Genomic DNA, 17086 nt, shown 5'->3' on the forward strand with positions numbered 1-17086 from the left:
TGTTTTAGAATTGATGGGGTTATGATACTTCATAACATAAAAAATATATAAATTTAATGATCGACGGATAGGTAGCAGTGTCCCTCTTAAAAGGTCATAAAATCCTAACTGCGTTTGTTAACCTTCCTGCCAAACGTGGCAACTACTAGAAAACCCTCCTTATAGGGGAGGTCTATGTTCAATAATGGACAGTAAAAGGCTGATATGATGGTGATGATGAAGCATAAAAAATACAACTGTCTTGAGAACTTCCTTTTTTTAAGTCGTTTGAAAATTATGAAAGTGAAAGTGAGACTGTTTGTTGCCACATGATGCCTTAACGGCTCGACTAATCGTTAATTAAATTTGGCATACATGTAGTTCTTATTTGGGATGAAGGAGGCTATTTTTTGTTTCGATTAATCAACATATTCCAGTCACGTGGACGAAATCGTGAGTAAAAATTAAACATATTAATATATCTAATAATAATGCAGTATTAAGTATCAAAAAAGTTTCAAAAAGCGATTATTTTGTGGTTCATGCGACGTTTTTAGTGGCCCATCTGATGGAAATTGAAAGAACAGATGGTCAATCAGTGTTTGGCAAATAGAAAGAGTTTTAAAAACTTCCCCATTTGATTTGGATGGTACACTCGATAATTACAAGAGAGAAGAACCAAGTGGAATCCGATTAGAAGTAATAAAGATCCGTCGACCGTTCCTCCCACAGGTAATTGCAGCATGTAGCCAATTTAAGCTACAAGAATGTATCTAATTTGTATTTATTTATTTATAGGGTCACCAACATAAGATACAGCGACGCATTTCAATACAATACGCTAGTGGATTAGATCTAACTGTTCTTACATTTAGAGGCAAAAACAACATGCTTCGTGTTTAACATTATTGTAGTCAACTGAGTATTGTGAACTAAAAAGTATTATAGTCAACTTTACATTTCTGTTGTGTTAATTTATTATTATAAAATGTTGTCTAACTTTAGTGATGATTTTGACTTGTTACGCGAGAAGAAATTCAATTATAAACTTTATTAATAAAGTTATATAATGTTACTTAGACGATATTAATTTATTATTCAATTATACCAAATTTATAAATGTATTTTTAGTAAAAATAGATTAAAGTTAGTTACTATTACGTCATACTTAAAATTATTTATTTGCGCTTTTTAAATTATATCTATACCTTAAATTATATAAATAGAGTGTTTCCATACAAATGCTTCGAGAAAAGCGGGCCAACTTTTTTATATAATTTTGCGTGATATTTATCACTATGTTATAAGTATAGATGTATTAATAACTATATAGTAAGTATGTAGTAATAAGGGTTTCCTTTATAACCTCTATATTTATTTTGGTTCATACTTTCTGCATCTTTTTAACGCTTAAAAACTCATTTTATTTATTAAATAATACGTCAAAATACATTATAACTTATAATATTCTGCATCAGCTATCAGCTTATTTACTAATGTAAGTTGATTAAAAAGTTTAATGCTAGCCATCTATATCGTAAATAATTACACGAAATAAAATTTTTGTATACGTAAGTTAAAACATTGTTAATACAATAACAATGTTTCCCGCCAAAAGTAATGTCAAGCAGCTGTCATGTTCGCTTCTAAAAATATGTTGAATACTATCCTTAATCTATGGAAAAGTACAATATAGGCTTTTTCATCTATTGTTCTGTTTATTCAGTAAAACTATTCAACTATTACTCTTGTTATCAACTCCATTAAATCACAAATACATATAAAATTACTTACACTTTTAATACGAGTGGATATTTAGTGACTTCATCTTCTCTTAGTCCTGGAGGCAACAAAAGTCGAACTCTGGCCGCGTGACCGCTCGACAGTTGCACAGAAAACGTCCGGGGTGTTGGCAAGGCTATTGCCGACAATTTTTCCTGTTCAAAATATACAAAAATGAATTTTTCCTTTGTAAGACTAATGAATTTTCATTGAAAATAATTTTCATTTTTTTTTCCTTTGATAAAAAAAATATATTTTTATTTAATTTTAATCTGAGAAACGTATTTCTTTATCTGAAATGCTTTGATTGTGGAGGAAGCAGCATTTAAAGGTATACAAATCTTAAATTAATTTGTTATTCAATGAAAAAAGTTGTTTACATTTTTTATTAATACAATAATGAATGGGATAAAATAGAAATCCTTGAATAGCATATTTTTAAGTGAATAATTTTTTCTAAGAAAACATGGGTCCAAAAAATTTTAGCTTGAACGAATAATGTTAGTAAGGTACGTTTTAAATAATTTGTTTCTTTAGGTTTTTTTATGTCACTTAGAAAGATAAACAACGTGATGATCCACCTGATGGAAAATGGTAACCGTCACCTATAGACATGAGCAGTATTATGGGCATAACAAAGTGAAGTGTTTAGTCCATGATACCCCCCATGCGTTGCCATTCCTGAGGAATCAGGTTTTCAGTTTCACCAACAGATAAATAAAAAACAATGACTTTGATATTTTAATAACGGGGGAAAATTAACAAAACTTCAGTTTTATCCGATTCTAGAATCACTTTGCAAGTTTCTCTTTAAAATTTCAAAAAGTTTGAATCTGCATAGTGGATTTGCATACAATTAATTATCTTGCAACTATTATAATTTCTTTCACAGACCAGAGAACAAAGAACGTCAAATGGAACATTATTTTGGCTTAATTGCGCAACTTTTGTCTCAAAAGAACTTGGTGTTCAGTATAAAGACGCTCTTCGTATTATGTTTCTCACTATAGGTACTTAAAAAGCTTTGTCTTTTTTTGTGTTTGTTTATCCAATACTTTTTTGTAATCATTTAGAAAAATATAAGGATTATTTACATTATATTTAATTTACATGATCATGTTAATAATATAGACATTTATTTATTATTTAAGCAATATTGTATGCTTCAACATGTCTATATCTCATTTTTATATTCAGTTCAATTGATCATAATTTATTCCTAATGGGCAGAATCTCGGTTTCTTGTAGTCTATGATTAAGTAAAAAATTTAATTAGGATTGTCGATGATTCTTCCTTGATCAAGCAGTTGTGTTTTAACCGGTTTGAAGGATGGGATATGGCGTGAATTTACGGTACAGAGGCTTGAGTCCTCAGGAATGGCAAAGTATCATGGGCGAAACAGTATACTCTATTATGTCCGTACTGTCATGTCTATAGGCGATTACTACTTTCCATCAGGTGGGCCGTCAGCTTGTTTGCCATTCTAAGTAGTAAAAAAAAAAAAAAGCAAGCGTGTTTCTGCGATTATATTTCAGTTATTCAGTAAATTATAAAAATTTTATTCAGTTCAAATATGGTTCGATCAGAACATTTGCAGTGTGTTAGTAAAAAATATATCAGAAAGTAAATTCAGTAATTATCAGTTTCATTTACTAAGCTATTAAACCACGCGTGCCCACTATCAAACATTTTTTACGTGGATTTATATTGCATCTATTCCATCTAAAATCTACATTATATTTTACTAAGATTATACTAAATTTTTTTTTCTACAACACAGGGTGCAAACGAGCATGCTGCTCACCTGGTGGTAAGTGACTACCACCGCCCATGATCATCCACAACACTAAAGGCATTGCAGGTATGCTGCCGGCCTTTTAAACTTATACTAAAATGTCTTTTAATAACAATTAATAATAAATTTTCAATCGTCTTAAAAAATAGAGGAGGTTTTTAATTCAGTTGTTACCTTATTTTTTATATTTATTATCTCAGATCATCGTCATTTATAAACTTATATAGGATTTTTTTGTATGTAAGGACATACTTTCAGATTGATCCTATAAAAATTTTATCATATACGATTTAGTAGTTTTTAAATCAAAATAACTGGTTTTGCCACAACTGAAGTGGGTTTTTGTGCAATAAAATCTATTATGTGATGATTGGTGTCGGTTATTTTTTTTTTAACATAGTGAATCCGTCTATTGTAAGAATATGAACGCAATCATTATATATAATTAAAATAGATATTTATTATTATATTATATATTTATTATGAAATTTACATACATACATATCTGTCACGCCTGTCTTATTAGGTAGGCAGAAACAATGGAACGCCAAATGCTTCGATTCAAACAAACCTCTTTCGCTTCTTCCACATTCATCAATGTTTTCATACATGCTCGCCGGTTACGGGTACTTTTAATTTGGCCCTTCTTCAGCACGTCGCCTATTTGGTCGACATACGTCCGTCTAAGGCGGCCCCTACCGACATCTCCATTCATTCTTGCTCGATAAATCTCTTTCGTAATTCTTCTTTCATCCATCCTCTCCAAATTATGAAATTTAAGTATGCATTATTAGTCTGTGAGTTACACAGATTAATAATGCGTTCTTTTTTATGGCTGTTATGGCTCCATCGGGGCTCCGATTATTTTATTAATTATAATTTGAGTAACATTAACAAAATTTTACCAGAGGGAGACTTTGTACAAAAGTCGTTTGCTTGTGTATTTCTGTCCCATTCGTGTTTCAACCGTAAAGCAGTTGTGTTTGCATGGTGTGTGTTTCGGTGTTTGAATTTTACAGAGGAATAACAAGGAATTACGCATGGGGGTATCATGGGCGAAACAGTATACTCTGTTATGTCCATGATACTGCTCATGTTGCCACTTTCCATCAAGTGGGCCGTCAGCTTGTTTGCCATTCGAAGTTGTATATTAAAAAAATATTTTCTCATAAATATTTATCAGACATTTACGATAGTTAGATGTGGTATCTTTTTACTTTTCATTAAATCGTTTAATCTATATTAGCTAATCGACTCTTTGTCCTTTTCTTTTACGTTAATTTCTCAATTTGCACGAAAGTGACAAAACATTCTTCATTTCGTACAGTTTCAGTTATTATGAATAAGATTTATTTTTCCAATAATGAAAAGATGTCATTTGAAAAACATTACCTACGTAAATATTAGATGTTTTTCGATATTACTTGTTTGAGGACTGTAACTGATTGTAACGATTGTGTCATAATTTCAGGTAAAACTCCACATAAATATTTAAATTAAATTTTTATCCCTAGCGACCTTTCATTAGGGTCGTGACAACCAAAAGCCATGGAATACATACATAATTAGTGAGTGAAATGGAAGTACTCACATTTATATTATATTGGACATCGTTTACGACATTGCAACATCGTATACATGGATTTTGGGGTAAATTATACACCATATTTTAAATTAAACCTTTATGAATACAGCTGTGAATACCGTATCCAGTTTAGTGTAATAGTTTTTGTAATGCAAGAACAAATGTATAGATAGACAAAAATTGTAAAAACGTATTTTTATTATTTATGTAGATTACTCAATATCCCCCAATGATTATCCATTTGATTATCTTTCGTTGGCCAAATTCGCGGCAAATGACTCGATTCGCCGCCATTGTTAATGTCAATTGTTTTGTTTATATAAAGAATAATATTCCTCGTGAATGCAATATTCTTTCCTCAATAAAATATTATGAAGATCTTTTGTTGTGAGTAAATTGGAACATGCCATTGTTCTAAATAAAAAAAATATTATATTTGTATATGTATGAAAAGATGACTTCGATGTCATGTAGGTACAAACATTGTTATGATAGATATCCCCAAGGACTTGATATGATATATATCTCTAAATGAATCTCTAAAATCTACCTTTTTTATGTCTTATTAAGACATAAAAAAGGTAGATTTGAAAAGATTTCTGATATTCGTTTAACAAGGGATGCTAGAAGCAGAATTTGCTTCTTTATCAAATAGAGGGTCGGAAATTACTTTATAATAGATATAATATATTTTTTTTAAAGAGGAGTACTACACATTTGAATATTTACAAAAAGTACCTATGTTTGTATCAAATGAGAAAAAGTTTAATAATTTCATAGCTTAGAAAAAATATAATCGTTTTTATTTTATATATCAAAACAAACATATACTAGATTTTAAGTTAGAAGTTTAGAAACTATGACACTATGAAAACCGCATTTAATTTGGTACAGTAATTTTTGCATGATGCCGGAATGAACAAACAGGCAGACAGTTAAAAATTAAAAAAAAAATTTGGTTTCTATTGGTCTTAGAAAGATCCATAATATTATATAATTTTTTTTATTAAATATCTTCCATATACAGACATTGTTTAGTGACTATTTATTTATATTAGTAATATTCAGGATATAGTAAATATATCTACTTATTAAATTTAATTCAAATCCATTTAATTTATCGCAATTAAGTAATAAAACGTTTAAATATACAATTTATAGATTTACCTTGACTGCTGTATTATTCTCCAAGTGCAACAAGAGTCTTGGCTCTGGAAGAGCAATCTTGAACAAACTGGAAGTAGGTACTCCTGGGCCGAGGCATTCCAGCACAAAGTACGCTGATGATGGACTGAAGTGGGCTTCGTGGTAAAGGCACGGTAGATTTTGAGGAAGACCTTCTAAAATAAAATATAGTAAAAACAAAACAGTTGTACCATAAAATATATAAAAAAGGGATTATAACCTTTTTAAATGTTAACGTATTTCAAAATATGTATTGGTAATGGGGTTATCACAGGGCAACCATTATGGGGTTCAACCCCTTTTCAATCAACGTCTATCTAAGACGCATCTAAGACGAAAGGTCGGAAAAGTTAAAACAGGTAAGCTCCATGTCATATTTCCTTTGCTTCGAATGCTTTAATGTTATATGAATAATAAAAATCTTACCTGGATGTTTCTTTTTTTTCTTTTTGGAAGGCGTAGGTGATGTGGCCGGTAATTCTTCATCCCAATCGGAGTCCCACGTACTGTCACCAGAGGACGCCAAATTCCCATAGTATTCCAAGTTTATTGACGGCGATGGCTATAGAAAATATATATTCATGTAAAATTTATGTTAGTTTTACCTTTACGATAGTAAAGTAAAGCTTGTCCATCAGAATGTTCAGGTTTAACACGATTTGAATTGCAAAATAGGTTTGCTCACGAGATTGGATGTATATTCCAGATCAACGTTCCTATATATCTAAGGTGGAATCCTCAGTTTCCGTGGAGCCAACTTTAAAGTTAGAATGTTTAATGTCAAAACAGTAATGGATAAAACTCACCTGCGAATTACATGTAACGCAATAAGGCAACTTCTGCGGTGAACCGGGTCGTGGTGCTTCAGATGATATCCTATATAGATGCTGTTGTCCTGGTTTACCTTCAGGTATTCCGAGGTAATAGCTACAAAAATTATAAAAAGAATGTGTCAAAAATAGAAATAATATACTTTCCATTCCAACTGTAATGATACCATGACTTTTGACTAATCCAAATATATCTCGTATTTACAACAAATTCGAGTCGATGTTATAGCTGTTATAAAAAATACTTTGATTCCCATAAAACAAATAAAAACTTTTTCATATAAAATTCTATTAACATCAGCTTAGTCGTTCCATTACAGGCTACAGAGGAACAACATGCTAGATCTAGGGAATGACAACACATGAGGGGTTTTATGGGTGTCACAGTATATACACTGTGTAATATCTACGGTACTGTTCATATCTAAAAGCGGCATCTTCATTTACATCGCCTACTTCAAGAATTTCACAACAGAGTTTATACTAGGAGAATAGAAACTCACATGTGTTGATTAGCGTGATCCCATGCCAACAGCTTCACAACGTCGAAGCTGCCGTGTGTTAATGGCAACGCCCTAGGGCCATGTGCATTGTGTTCGGTTCTGACAATATGCCTGAACAAACCCGCTGGCCCGTCTCTAATTGGCGCCAACGTGACCAAGGCTCCACCGCCAGCTGACCATAACGGAGCTGGGGCTGATTCTACCCAGGCCTCTGAGCCTGATAATATTCTATACACCTGTAAAAACAACCATTGATTTTTAGTTCAAGTAAATAATAAATAAAATCACAAGACTACTATAAAATTGGAGTACTAGGATAACATAATACGATTGGACATACCTCTTGACAGTACCACATAGGACTCTTGCACACCGACACTACAGATAGGTTTTGCGTGCGTGTCAGCCACACTACGCACACTTCTGTGAGGGACACCCATTGTGCGCTCGTGAAATAATAATCGCTAGAAATAAACGAAAAATCTATAAGTTAATTGCTTACTTAATTATTCTAATTTTTATGTATGGTTTATACCATTTGTTTACCAAGTTTCTCAAAAAAAAACGTAAATATTGGGGTTTTGATAGTGAAGGATTATTTTATTCTGCTTGTTATCTAGCAAATTGTATTCTGTAATATTGTCAACATCAGTAAAAATAGCTATGGATTATAAAGAATCACCAAAGACGTAACGACTTCGATGCTTGTTACAGTGGACAAGGACTGTTTAACGGACATATTTCACTTGATATGACAGAGTTGAGGACAGAACATCTCAGAACTTTAATTTTGGCGCAATTCATCCATCACGGTGACAGTAACAAGCCCTTTGGATATTTCAATTTCAAAGCGTTAGCGTTGAGTAACCGAGCGTCCCGGTAAGATTGCTTTAGGAAACAATTTATGAAATGTTCTTTACAAAAGCCATTTTGATTGTTTGCCAAAGTAATCAGACCAAATAGCTAAAACATCTTTTGATTTACAATTAAATAACCCAAGTGGATAAATTACCTATCATCCATTAATTTACAATTAAATAACATTATTTCATTAAAGAATTAGAGGAATTTGCAATAAGTAATGTAAAGACTTTGTATTTTGTGGAGAAAGATTTTATTTAGGTAAAAGCTTAGGAGCTCTGTCATTATTTAATGTAGATATTTGAGAGAACCGGCGTTATTGTGTGGCCGTATGAATACCGGCTGGTTTTATACGGTAAGATAAAATATAGGCATAAACTACTGCTGATTATTTCAAATGAATAAATCAGCCCTGTCAAAAAAGATTGAACGACGGGTTTCTGGAACCTTTGAAAATTGGAACATCCCTCGATAAATGGTCCACTTCGCTACACTATTTACTTGTAATATAATTCACAGGATTAGATAAGCTTACAGTAACTGTAGACTACGGTTTATGTGAACCTACAAGGATTATATTTAGTTACGTAGGTATTATGGTTACAAAGGTGTTATTAAGGGACATGGATTAAGAATGGTATTTAAGGAAAATTATGAGATATTGTAATTATTAATTGAGAATAGTCGATGATCCCAGGCTTACAAGTTGTATAGTATGTATCCTTCAATCTTAGGAAAGATTTTGCTCACTCTGCGTATTCTACCGCTTCTACAACGAATTCTGCTTAGAGGAATGGTTCAATATGATGCCCACGGCCACTTTCTACCATCGTACGGCTCGTTATCTATCGGGAGTTCATTCTCATACCCTAGAGTTTAGATGGTTGTGTACAATGCGGTTTTAGAGATGTTTTTCCCACGAACGCTCAGGTTATGGAATGAGCTCCCTGTCGAAGTTTTTTCAAGAGACTACAGCATGGGGTTCTTCAAAAGGGGGGTAAAGAGGTTTCTTCAGGGTCGGCATTATATCTTTATTTATTGGTAGGATGTATTTACACAAATTAACTTTTTTGAAAAAAGCAACAGTGGAGTTTTTTGTCTGTTTTTTCCATCTGAAATTGCATTCCAAATGGGCGGTAGAGTCATAAAAAATACTATTCAGAAATACTTATTCCGCGAAGCATTTTACGAACAAAATCTTTAATTCTTACAACAGTATCACTATACTCAACCTTAGTGCAGATAAATGTTTAGTTAGATGATAATATGTAAATTTGATTTAATTTCTGGAAGTACGAGTAGTATGTTAAATACCGACTTACTAAGCCAAAAGTTTCTCATAAAATATTATAATTGTCAATTTCCAATATATTTTTAATTTTTTTTGCCATGTGGTCCCAGTATATAATGGGCTACGTCTTCCTTTCCTGTAAGTATCGTAAGAGGCGACTAAGGGAACTTAATGATCGAGAGGGGCAGCAGTGTCTCTCGTAAAACATCACCGAAAGTTAAACTGCGATTGCCAACCCGTCTGCCAAGCGTGGTAACTACTGACAAATTCCCCCCAAATATTAAACTGCCGTAAGGAAAGGCCTCGTGCCTTATGAGAGTCTATGGGGAAGGCCTATGTTTAGCAGCAGATAGAAAACAACTGATATGATGAATATATTTTTAATACGTCTTTATGTTGGGTGCCAGAGAGGAAAGATTGCGCTAATACTCACGGCAAGGTCAACTAACCAAAAGATGGCCAGATGACATTCCCTAATAAGTCAGGACAAAGTGTATGCAATTGAAACGCAGGGATTAAAGAGCAGGGTTGCCAGATACAGTTTTTATTTATACCCAAATGTCAAAAAAATTCTTCAAGTCGATATTTTTTTTACAGGATGAAAATACGTTACCGCTTCATTTTCATCCTGTAAAAAAAATATTATGACTATTATATTCTTACCCCTCTTCTAATATAACTTTGGGTGGAGTGAGGTGTCTTGTTCGAATATGTTTCGGATCAGCGATGTCGGCCACTGTGAGTGTCACCGTCGGATTATTAGTGCCAGGCTTCGGATACCTCACACTCCTGATCTCCGGATATGTCTGAAACAATTAATTAAAGATACTAAAATTTCATATGACATAGACAAATCAGTACACTAACCAATATAGTTCAAGTATCGAATACCTTTTGCTTTAACTATTGAGAGAAAACGAATATATTAAAATAAAAAAGGTCTCAGGGTTGATCTTGTACAAAAAATGCAATGTGATGAAATAGACTGAAGATTTCAAAAATATACTCGGCTCATTCCGAGGTACCCACCCAACCCTTTTCCACCAGGAAGGCCAGAAGAACATTGATGATACATAGACAGTCTATAAAATTTCTTAAGGTCGTATTTTAGAACCATATTTTGTAACAAAATATGGGATTGAAGTGATAATACTACAGAATACAACATCAGTAACTACCTTCTGAGAAACTAATCCATGTTTATCAGGAAAAATATGTTCAGTTTCATTAAAAGAAGACTTATTTAAAAATTTCTAATCATTTAGAATTCAATCTATATTTTTTCAAGACAATTATCATTAAAACATATTTGTAAAAAATTGAATGTTGTCATTTTAGAATTCATTTAAATATATACATATCTGCCGCGCCTATCTCCCATTGAAGTAGGTAGTAACAACGGAACGCCAAATGCTCCGATTCAAAAAGATATATTTCGCTTCCATTCATTAATCGAATAAATTAAAAATTAAATTTAGCGTGGTATGAACATAGACGTTTGCTAGTAATGGGTAGTTTTAATTAGGACCTTCTGCAGCACTTCGCCTATTTGTTCAACAAAGGTTCATTTGGGACGGCCCCTACCGACATCTCCATTCATTCGTGTTCAATAAATTTCTTCTTTCATCTATCCTCTCCAAATGGCCAAACCAACGCAACATTCCCTTTACGTTCAAAATGAGCATAAAATATGTCTGTTATTTGATGTTTATTGGCTACATTACAAAAAATATTCAGACTTAATACTATATAGCATTCTCTTTCAGTCAACCTTTGGAAAACAAGAAATGTATTTACACTCATTCCCAAATTAAATAATTAATATTATTGTACAAATACCAGTTATTTCAAATACGAAATAATTATAAGGAAAAAAAAGGAATATTTTTAGCAGCAGCAATTTAATCCGACCCAACTCTCTCTCGGGGGTGACAAAATCCGCACATATCCGTGGATTATTCGAATAAAACGCACATTTAGATGCCTCCAAACTTTGGACCTTTCGATTTGCATATTGTAAGCTTATTTTACAACTTGTTTATACAAATGTCTATCATATCGAGTGTCTTATAACAATAGAAAAATCATTCTAAGTAATATTTAGTGATAAACGCGATTTTGTGTCCGGTTATCACATAAAGACGTAACGTCTGTTAAAAATATTATGAAATAGTTTTTGCACGTGATTTCTTCAACGTTACCTGAGCTATACTGAATGGCCGTTATATATAAAAAAAAACCTATAAATAAAACTTTTAAAACGATCAAGTTAAGCCATTAAAGCACCAAGAGGTTTTTATTTCTTTGATTATTTTTTAATAAACAATTTTTCATTTTTATTATATGTCTTCTATTTTTTCTATAGCTTTGTCCACGTGAATCAGTAAATGCATGAAGTGTCCTATGTGCTAAGTCAGGATATAACCTACCTGTGTATCAATATAATTATAATGTAAATTCATTTAAATTCGTCCAGTAATTTTTGCGTGAAAGGTTAATAAACACATATCTATCAATCTATCCATTGTTACAAACTTTCGCTTTTAGATATAATATTATCAGAATTTGCAAGGACATATGCAGAGTGCTAAAGTTAATTCTAAACAACTGATATAATAAAATGTTCTTAAACTCCAAAAAATAAATAGCTGTAATGGTACTTAAACTGTATAAAGAAACTGATAAATTTTATTTGTGGAAACAGTAAGGAAGCACGAATACAAAGTTAAATGTAAGAAACAGTTGTTACAATATTATTGAATATTGTTAATAAATATGGTAACCCCGTTATGCGTTCAGAATCTTAGCTATAGGGTTGTCACTCATACTGTTTTGTTTCGAAGAATATGTCTATTTTTCCATAGAGTTTTTTTGGTTATAATATAAACATTCTTTAAAATCTATAAAGAAATTTTAATATCTATTGTTTTTCTTATGACAATTTTGTCGTCATCATGCATCTTTTTCTTCATATTTTTTATCATAACTCCGTGAATACATTTCCACGTTTGGCTAAAGGGTTGGCACACACGACACAGTTTATTAAAGATGAAGAATATTTCTCAGGCCGACCTCCACGCGGCTCTGGCTGGAAACCATCATAGTTATTTTTTGTCGAATTCATCATGGTGGGCCAACTGACCTGCATTCATTCTCTCCTATCATCTTAAACTGGTGCTCCGCCGGTATATACTGATAACGCGGGCGGTGTTGCCATTCCATTATCACTCATTAATACGCACAAATTGTCACATGTACAAAAGTTACTTGTTTTTATAGTTGTAACAGGCATGCATCGCGCGTTTTTATACATATAAAATTTCCAGAACGTAGTACAATTCAATGCCCGAGCCTACAAATTCGAAATCCACAAACAATTTCTTCTTATGTTAATATTAGTCTTTATTGGTATTTAATGAAATTTAAGCAAATATAAAGTTAATTAATTAACTCTTAAAAGCGAACCCGTTCAGTTTTTTTATTGTAAAAAATTGCAGAAGAACTTTTATAATGATATCAATTTGTTCTTGGCTATCTTTATATAACGCCTTATGTACTTCTGGCAACCCTATACTGGCCTTTTCGTAGGACTGCCATAGCAATTAGTTCGAATTAAGCCAATTACGTCATGGGTCGTGTAAACTTATACAGGCAATTTTGTTAATAGTTGGGACATATAGCAGTTGATATTCTATATGTTTATATCGAAATATGCATTATCACGCGTACATTTCAAATGTGTGCATTACAAAATAGTAGACAGACATAAATTTAGTCGAAAACAAAACTAATTGTGGAATGAACAATATTTTAAATACACTATCAGGACCTATCAGGACTAAATAGTAATTTACTAGGCATATATATATACATACATATATATATACATATACATATACATATATAATATACATTACCTACCTCCAATTAGGATAGATTAAAATTACCTTCGCCGGGTCATCGGTGTCTAGCGCTGCACCATACCAGGGATACTTCTGTTCGTGCACCAAACTGTCATTGAAGGTCGCGTACAGCACCATGTGGCCGTCCGCTGACATCCATAGTGCTGTTCGGGACTTGAGGATTTCTTCTGTAACAAGGAAATGAGGTATGAGACTCATGTTGAATATTTATATTGCGCTGTACAGATTTTAAAGAAGCATGATATTTTTAGTAGTAGCCTGCTAAAGATATTAGAAGGAACTTAGAAATATCTGGAGTCGGGTTAAATACCATTAATATAATTTTGTATATAAGCACTAGGGTTATAACATTGATTTGATTTTTACTGACATAATGTTATAATTATTTTAATGAATAAATAAATTTTTTTTTTCGATTAACTTTAAAAAACGCAATATAGGCAACAGTTACCACTTTCCATCAGGTGGGCCGTCAACTTGTTTGCCATTCTAAGTTGCATAAAAAACATTTACAACTATTATAAAAAATACTGAACGGATTCGAATGAAATTTGGTACATGGGTAGGTTATATGCTAACTTAACATATAGAAAGAATTCTTATAATATGCTGATTCACGCGGGCGAAACCGCGGGATAGAACTAGTAATTAATAACTACCAAATTTTCAAAAATAAATTTTTATTTCAATCTACACATCAACACCGCTCTAGTGTCTCAAAATTTTAAATTATTTGAAAAAAAGCGACCTCATAATTTTCATTTGCGCTGGAAATTTTTGGCATTTGACTTTTTAATGCCCTTTGGCATCTGGCGCCTAGAATGACCGCTCTTCTCACTCTCGGAAAATACTATGTTAAATTGCTATGCGGTAAATGTATATATATATATGTATATACAATATAATTTAATTATAATTTAAGTATTCCTATAGTATGTAGTATTCCTTTAGTGATCTGTCCAGTTCTGGACTAAAGGTACACGGGTATGTGATCCCAGCCTCCCGAGCCATTGCTGTTTCTGAATTGTATCCCTACCGCTATTACAGTGTCTCCCTTTCCCTTCCCCGAGACATTCTTTATTCCTATTTATTTCAATTTCTTTTACTCACTCTAAACGTCGCCTTTCTTTTTTCTTGATCCTTTCCTCTATACCATAGGTACTTAATCCACGAATAAATGCATTCCCGAGGAGGGTTGATGTAATTTTTTTTTTAAATGGGAGAAAATTGAAAGGCAATCCCGACTATATAATCGGTATTTATTTATTTATTTATTCATTAGTACAAATATGTGTACATGGCGGACTTAATGCTGAAAGCATTCTCTCCCAGTCAACCATAGGGAAGTGTCAAAATACTCGAATGCGGTACTTCTAATTATTGATATACATACATACAAAAATTACATATATAAACGAATAAATATATATGAATAACAAATATAACAAATATATATGAATAACAAATATAAACAAACATATATGACATATACTATATTATATACGAAATTGAGAATAATATAAAGCTCTTACTGCTCGGATAAAGTAAAAAAGGTATATGCCAGCGAGGCACCATTGAGAGATGGTAAGGATGGGAATGATAGCAGGTCAGTCGAAAAATTTACCAAGAAGTAACCACGATATTTTCCAGTGGGAAGCACGTAGAGGTCGATCTGATAAGGTATATTGCTAGCAATGGGGTTTTTAGAATCCATTTCTAAAAAATCCCTTTTTACCCGAAGGTTAACGTCAGTTTTTTTTATGGATGATAATGGAAGGGTAACCCCACCTGCGATATCGGTATACGTGGCGAAGCACCAGTGAGGGATGGTAGATGAGAATGAAACAGGTCAGTTAGCCTATCGTAACGAATTCAACGAGAATTGTTCACGATGGTTTCCAGGGGGAACTGCGTGGGGCTCGACCTGCTAGGGTATATTGCTAGCAATAGGGCATTTAGACCCCATTATTAAGAATTCTTTTCTGCCGATTGACGTCAGTTATGCGTCTGGTCGTAAAATTAAAAGCGAAAACCTTGAGTTATATGGATAAAAATATATTACATCGGCTCCAAATAATTGGGATAAGGGCAGGAAGATGATGATATTTGTGAATTCATATAAATAATACTAAACTAGCGATATTTAATAAAACTTGAAACTAATATAAAGAAACATTAAGGAGGGCCACTTAAATTCTACAAGGTATTTTCAATAAAAGAAACCGTTCCACAATTCAAGCAACAAGACACAGCGCGCCAAATATAACGCTGACCTTTTCCAGAATATACGGTGTGTACCGTCAACAAAGAAACATCGCATCGTTGTTTTAATTTATAGAGAACTAAACTAAACAAATACAATGTGGGACTGTAGACAAATACAATTGAGTCTATTTATTAGTGGCAGCCCTACAGAGCAATAAGGTTTCCAAGTGTAAATAAAGTATGGTCCGTGAAATAGTCAATAAAAGTTGTTGTGTTAAAAGAAAATATATTTTAGCAGGTTTAACGTGATACTGTTTGTAGGTAGCGGATATTAATATTCGTATGCGACTTCAAAGTAAGACTTTTAATATGAGTGGCTGTGAGTTGAGTGTTTTTATAGTTGTAGTCAAATATCTCACAAGTTGATCAAAATAAGTTTAAGTAAGAAATTTTATAAAATCAAAAGAATTAAACCACTTTTTTATGCAACTTAAAATGACAAATAAGTTTACGGGCCAGCTGATGGTAAATGGAAAACTGTCTGGACGAACTGAATGGACATAACAAAGTATACACATTGTCCCAGTGTCTGAACAGTCCCATTCAAAAGTATTGGTTGTCCGTGCACCAAGGCAGGAACATTAAATAATATTCTCTTATTTTTATCTAATAACTGTGTTTGCTGTATTATTTACTTTACTTTTTATAAATTTTCTACATATTTTAATTTTTGTTTTTTTTTTGTTTGTTTTCATTGTTATATTTTTATATGTTATCCCAGTACGTTGTAATACAATTGTACCTCTATAGGTTAAGTACCTGATAAGAATATTATTATTATAAGAAAGTATACTGTGTTGTCTATGATACCCTGTTATTTCATTGTTATATTTCACCGTACAAACTAAAGCACAGTTTAATTCTATTGCTTTAATTCTATCGATACTCTATGTCAAACAGATCCTCTATATAAAAGATAACTACATGCGATAGCTCCATCCCATTGATGTATCTACCATCTAGTTGAGTTTACGTAAATGCTGTACTTTGATTAGAAGAATGGGATACGCCAGTAAAATTATAGGGTACAGAGATAAACAAATATATCTGAAGACTTTGAAATGACAACGAATGACAGTCAATATG

General features: G+C 32.5%; 1 protein-coding gene across 2 annotated transcripts in view; it reads right to left on the reverse strand.

Annotated features, from left to right (window-relative positions):
* The window catches only part of LOC113511244 (inactive dipeptidyl peptidase 10), a 202909-nt gene that overhangs the window by 6243 nt on the left and 179580 nt on the right, over positions 1-17086 (reverse strand). For both annotated transcript variants that reach the window (XM_031912149.2, XM_026894862.3), the window contains exons 7-14: positions 13760-13902; positions 10476-10618; positions 8001-8124; positions 7661-7896; positions 7134-7254; positions 6754-6889; positions 6310-6482; positions 1774-1916 (exon numbers count right to left, since the gene is read on the reverse strand). In XM_031912149.2, the coding sequence (XP_031768009.1) occupies positions 1774-1916; positions 6310-6482; positions 6754-6889; positions 7134-7254; positions 7661-7896; positions 8001-8124; positions 10476-10618; positions 13760-13902 (1219 nt within the window). The remainder of the gene's footprint in view (positions 1-1773; positions 1917-6309; positions 6483-6753; positions 6890-7133; positions 7255-7660; positions 7897-8000; positions 8125-10475; positions 10619-13759; positions 13903-17086) is intronic.

This window comes from Galleria mellonella, unplaced genomic scaffold (genome assembly GCF_026898425.1).
Source record: "Galleria mellonella isolate WM207_F2 unplaced genomic scaffold, CSIRO_AGI_GalMel_v1 utg133, whole genome shotgun sequence".
Taxonomy (NCBI): Eukaryota; Metazoa; Arthropoda; class Insecta; order Lepidoptera; family Pyralidae; genus Galleria; species Galleria mellonella.